Consider the following 5,894-nt stretch of genomic DNA (forward strand, 5'->3'; position numbering starts at 1 on the left):
CTTATACGGCGAGTATATAACAAACTCTGTATTTTGAGTGGAAATGTTAGGGGGTCGTCTTATACGCCCAGTCGTCTTATACGCCGGCAAATACGGTATGTATATTTCAACACAATTAAAACAAAGAAAACTATTTCCCTACTCCAGGGTCCCACGTTGGTCTGAGGCCATTAGAACCTCTAGGAAGGGTTCTCAGCTTCACTACTGCATCAGGGGGCACTTAGCATCCCTGGCCAATAGCATCTAGAGGCCACCAGGGGCCAATAGTATCCCCACCCCCAGTTGTGACAAATATGTCTCCTGACATTGCCACACATCTCCTGGGGGCAGAACTGGCCGGGTGAGAATCACTGCTCTAGAATTGTTGGAATTTCCTGGGCATCAGGGTTATATAAAAGGTCCCCTGGGGGGTTTTCCTGGGCTGCCAGAGTGGAGAACCACCAAGGGACAGGGAGGAGGCGGGACCAGGAGAGAATTTTCAGGGCAACACTATAGAACAAATATCACTATCCCATCTTACGAACGAGGAAACAGAGGCTCCAAGAAGGTAAGGAGCTTGCCCAGACTCACACCAACCAGGTCCCCCAATCCCCAAATCCAAGCTCATGCAATCAGGCTGCTGAACAGAGCCGAGCAGGCCAGGCCCTGATTCTGGTTCTGCCACTAAGACCTCAGCCACAAGCATTAGGCCAGGCCTGCCACCTCTCTAGGCAAGAGTGAGGACAAAAGCTCAGACACCTGTCCCTCCACCTGGGCCCCGGGGTGCTGGACACCTGTCCCTCTGCCTGGCCTCCGGGGGTGCAGGGCATCTGTCCCTCTGCCTGGCCTCCGGGGGTGCAGGACACACCCAGGCATCGCTCAGCTGGCAATGTGGCACCACCAGGGGGAGCTCTAAGCCCCACCAGCAGGACGCCAGCAGGGGCTTGAATTTCATTCCCAGCCTGGTTCCCTGGTTGGAAACGCCACACAGCTCAGTGAACCTCACCTGGCACCTGGAGTCCTGGGTCACAGCTGACTGCTCCCTTTATATGTGCTCTCTAGTACTCGAAACAAATGTTATCAGTTCACCCTTGGGATTTAATGGACCACGTCTTATTGAGGGGACATAGAAAGAATCCATCTCAAATTCCTTCTCGCTGAGGCCAGCAAAGCGTCCCTCGACCCTATGCCCTGTTCCTTTGCTCCTAGGCTTACATGGGTCCCAAGTGACCTTATGTGCGCCAAGTCTGGTGTAGACCCAGCTGGGCTCAAATCCGGTTCAGCTAGTGTACTGGCTGGGTGACCTCTGGCAAGTTCCTTAACCTCTCTGAGCCTTAATCTCCCCTTCTATACACAGGGGGTGATATTAGGACCTCCCTCACACAGTGGTTGTGAGCATAAAAATAAGTAACCCATGGCTCACACTTGATGCCCATGCAATGCTCGAACCATCCATGCCTAGCACGTGCCAGGCTCACTAACGTCAGTGCTCGTTATTGTCACCATTGTTTGCCTATAAATCTAATGAGAACAAGGACCACAGCCAGGGGAGACCAGAGGTGGCCCGTCCTGTGCTGGCCCTGGCTGCTCTGTCCACAAGTCTGTGCTCGACCACCTCTGTGAGGCCCTGAGGGCCCCTAAAGATGCTGCGTGGTGGCCGTGACAACCATCCCCCATCAGGCCCACTGCAGGCACAATCCTCTCAGGCTGTCCTCAGCGCTCAGCGAGCAGAGCTGGTGACACACATGACGGCTCCCCAATGTGCCCAGGATCTGGATTGGGGACTCACCCACTGTCACTCTCCAGGAACACGGAGCTGCTCTCCACCAGGGCGGCGCTGACAGGCGACAGGCAGAAGGGTGAGGAGAAGGCATCCGAGTCCGAGTCGAAGGAGCTGTCTCTGCTCACGCCGCCAGCCGACAGCTCCAAGGAGCCCTCCTCCTCGCCGGCCTCAGGCCGCAGCTCCCGCCCCTCCTCCGTCCCATCCTGCGAACTGACCGTGGACAAGATCCCAGAGTCGCTGTGGGCCGGCTGCGAGGTGGGGAGGGGGCCGTCCATCCCCAGGCCCTGGGCTAGCTTCTCCCTGTCCTCGGGCGAGGGGCTGACGTGCACGGCGTCCTGGAGGCTCTGGGCCACCACCAGGATGTCCTCATCTCTGGGGACCAGGGTGGGCCTTGGCTCTGTGGGGGAGGGCTGGAGGAGGCCCCCGGAGCTCTGGGCTCGCCGGCCCCGCGGGCGGGGTGCCTTGCGCACGGGGGAGCTCTCGGGGGTGATGTAACGCAGTGCCTCCTCGTCCTGCCTCTGGATCCGAGAGTTGGGGACCCACGCGAGGATGAGGGTAGCCCCCAGCAGTTCATCCTTCTCCATGTACAAGCACAGGTACCCTGTGAGGGGCAGAGGATGATGGTTGGGGGGGGGCTTGCATGCATAGCCGTTGGCCGGCTCCTCGTAGAGACCACACCCCGGTGAGTAAAATCGTGGGGCTGTGCAGAGTACTGGGGCTTCAGACACAGCCTGGCCCCGAGGAAAACACACCCAAGGACACAGTCAAGCTTGCGATGAATGACAGCTGTGGGCATTCGCTAAGAACACGCACTTAGCAGATTCAGGGGGCACCGAGCCCCCCAGCAGTGCACTGCCGTGGCCTTTTCTAAGCGCGGGGAGCCCTCCTCTTTCACAGCCCCACTCCATCTGTCCGCTGTCTGGTGGCCCCAGAGCTTTCCTGCCTCTCCGTCTGGGCTGCCCAGGAGCCCGGCTCACAGCACTGCTAGAAGGGGTGCAGGCTGCAGACCTTATTTCATAAGAACAGACCCCAGACGAGTGGCTGGTGTTGGGCCTCTTCCAGTTGGCCTCAGCCCTCTTAGCATTTCTTCTATAATGCAGCTTTTTAGAAGAAGGGTCACCTTTCAATGTCACCCACTGGATTGCTGACAAGGACAAAGGACGGTTTTTCCAAGGCGGGGGAGTGGGTGGGCGCTCTGGGCTCCTGAATGCTCTGTTTGGGGGATGCTGGCATTTCCTACTAAAGCGCCTGCCATTCCGGATGTCCTGATTCCTGGGCCTATCGCGCCAGGTCCCCAGGCCTCCTGGTCTCTGTCCTGAAAAGCCCCCTTGGGCAGCAGCTGGGCTTCTCACATCCCTCAGGGCTCTGGTCCCACCCCAAATCTCTTAGCACAGCTCCTGTTTCCAAAACAGGGAGACTCACTCAGGGCTATCAGCCAGTTGTGCCTAAGGGTGACGGGTAACGGCTGGTAAAGCCAAGTACTCCCACGGTTAGGTCACACGGCTTTGGGACCAGGGAGATAGAGAGACCTCTGGCCCCTCCCCCCCCTCGCTTTCCATCACAACAGAGCTGCACCAGGAAGCTCTCCACAGGCTACAGCTGTTTCTTTTGTTTTATACCCAGAACACGGTACACACTTAGACCCTGGCCTAGAACCCCCTCTCCCCGGGTACATGGAGTTGGCTGCTCGGTCAGGCGTCCACTGGGTCAAGGAGAGGGCAGGTGGGGAAGTGAAGCAGCAGCCTTCTGAAGCTGGGGCTCTGTAACTGGGGAGACCAGTGAGTTCACCACGGACCTAAAACCCCAGTCCCCCCCTCCCGACCTGGGACCCCAGTCACCCCCTCCCCAGGCTCACCTGGGTGGTGCTCTCCCAGCCCCTGCAGCCCCTCTGGTGGGTGCACACAGACATTGTTCTTGGAGTAGATGATCTCTCCATCCAGGACAGAGGGGGGCCCACTGCCACCACCTGGGTTGAGGGTCAGGAGGTCTGAGGCTTTGGAGGAGGCCCGGCGAAGAAGGCGGCCCAGAGACATTGCTGGGGGAGTGTTCCCATCCTCTGCACACTTTGGCCCAGGCGGGGCTCGTCCACACCTGGCTGGGGGAGGAGAGAAGACATGCATTGGGGCCCGAGGCCATGGACTTGGCTGGGCGTCTTGGGGGCTGTGTCTTGCCTTCCACCCACATGCTTGAAACGGGTGCTGGTTAATTACGGAACAGGTCCTGGAGCACAAGGCCACAGGTCGGGCAAGCTGGGTTCTCAGCTGGGGCGCTATCGACATTTGGGACCTGGCCATTCTTACTGGTAGGGGACTGTCCTGTGCACTGTCCAGGTCTCCACACACTAGATGCCACCAGTGTCACCCCCCGCCCCCGCCCCAGGATTCATATGAAGACCAAGTTATAAAACTTAAAAAAAACAAAAAATATCACACACATCAAAAATATATGTTGTTTCCGGGCCGGCCGAGTGGCACGTTGGTTAAGAGCTGGCTTGGGACGCCAGAGGGCCCCGGTTCGGATCCCACATATGAGGGCCAGTGACACTGCNGGGGGGGCTCTCAGATGGGGGGCTGCTGGCTCATCCCCAGCCACACACTCAGCCTCCATGTGTAGTTCTTAGGTTCTGCCACTAGAGGGATCCCGTGAGCCAGCCTGTTTTCTCCCCTCCTGGGGACCCAATTCCCAGTTAAATTAGGAGCCTTTGCTTGAAGAGTACTAAGGACGCATGCACTTCCTCAAAGCCAAGCCCCCCCCCCCCCCCCGGGGTGTCTAGTCCAGCCGGATGCCTGGGCTCCAGGAGTTGGGCCCAGATGCTCTCTCTGCCTGAGGATCAAGGACAAGGCTCCTCTACCTCTGGCCCCCTCACAGCAGAGGTTCTCCACCCCATCTGCACACTAGAAGCCTCTGGGAGCTCAAACACGGTTTCCATTGGCCTGAGTGTGGCCCGGACATCGTGTTTTCAAAGCTGCCCAGGGCATTCCCATGAGCGGCGGGGTTGGGAGTGCCTGTTCTATGGTGCCCAGGATAAATGGCCTTTTAGTCGGGGACTTCCAGTCCCATCACCGTGCAGGCGCCACGGGTGGGGTGGGGTGGGGGGGTGGGGGGAGGCAGCAGAGGCGCTCCATCATGGCTTCCAGCATCACCAATGTGGTGGGGGACACAAGAACCCCACAGTCGGCAAGAAGAAGCAAGTAAACGTGGGCTGCAGCGACTACCCAGTGCCCAAACCTGGTTAACAGCAAAATCACCTGTGGAAAAAACACACATTCGAGGCCCTGCCCCAGCCCCTTTCTGAATCCATACCTGCATTTTCTTTAAGCTCCCAGCAATCTGCCATGCACGGCTGGGCCGGGATCTGGCGTGCCAAGATCCAGTGTGCCGAACTGGCCAAGGGAGCAGCCACACGGAGTGGCTGGGGCCCCACGGCGAGGGAGGGGTCACCCAGGAATCAGAGCACCCAGGCCTGTTAAGCAGCTCTGAGTAGACAGATGACCCCTAAACTAAACTGGGTGGGGCAGGGCCCTGGAAGGCTAAGATATGCTCCCCAAAGCTTTACCACAGGAAGCCGGATAACAGGGTGCCAACCCCCACCCCCCATCTGAGAGACGCCACCCAGCGTTAGCTCAGGAGTCTGCATGTGGTGTACAGTGGGGGTCTCAAGTTCAACTGATGGTAGATTCACCTGGAATACGAGTTAGCCATGAAAAGCAAGTCCTACACGCACTACGACATGGATACACCCTGAGGACAATATGCTGAGTGAAAGAAACCAGGCGCAAAGGCCACATACGTGTGACCCCATTTAGAACGATATGTCCAGAACAGGCAAGTCCATAGAGACAGAAAGCAGATTGGTGGCTGTCAGGGGCTGGGGGAGGGGGAGTGGGGAGTGACTGCAAATGAGTATGGGTTTCCCTTTGGGGTGATGAAAACGTTTTGGATCTAGATAGAATGTTGGCGGTTGCACAACATTGTGAATGCACCAAATTCCACTGAATTAGACAATTTAAAATAGTTACTATGTTAGCAAATTTTTGTTACCGTATTTGCCGGCGTATAAGACGATTTTTTGGCCCTGAAAAATATGCCTCCAAGTGGGGGGTTGTCTTATACGCCAGGTACACTTCAGATA

The 5,894-nt window shown here is 57.5% G+C and overlaps 1 protein-coding gene across 4 annotated transcripts in view; it reads right to left on the reverse strand.

Moving 5' to 3' along the window:
• Positions 1-5,894, reverse strand: part of TBC1D16 (TBC1 domain family member 16) — a 67,415-nt gene that overhangs the window by 52,623 nt on the left and 8,898 nt on the right. For all 4 annotated transcript variants that reach the window (XM_019644375.1, XM_019644373.1, XM_019644372.1 and 1 more), the window contains exons 2-3: positions 3,618-3,857; positions 1,769-2,363 (exon numbers count right to left, since the gene is read on the reverse strand). In XM_019644375.1, coding sequence (XP_019499920.1) covers positions 1,769-2,363; positions 3,618-3,795 — 773 coding nt within the window. In that variant the 5' untranslated portion in view covers positions 3,796-3,857. The remainder of the gene's footprint in view (positions 1-1,768; positions 2,364-3,617; positions 3,858-5,894) is intronic.

Source organism: Hipposideros armiger, unplaced genomic scaffold (genome assembly GCF_001890085.2).
Source record: "Hipposideros armiger isolate ML-2016 unplaced genomic scaffold, ASM189008v1 scaffold_87, whole genome shotgun sequence".
NCBI classification, from domain to species: Eukaryota; Metazoa; Chordata; class Mammalia; order Chiroptera; family Hipposideridae; genus Hipposideros; species Hipposideros armiger.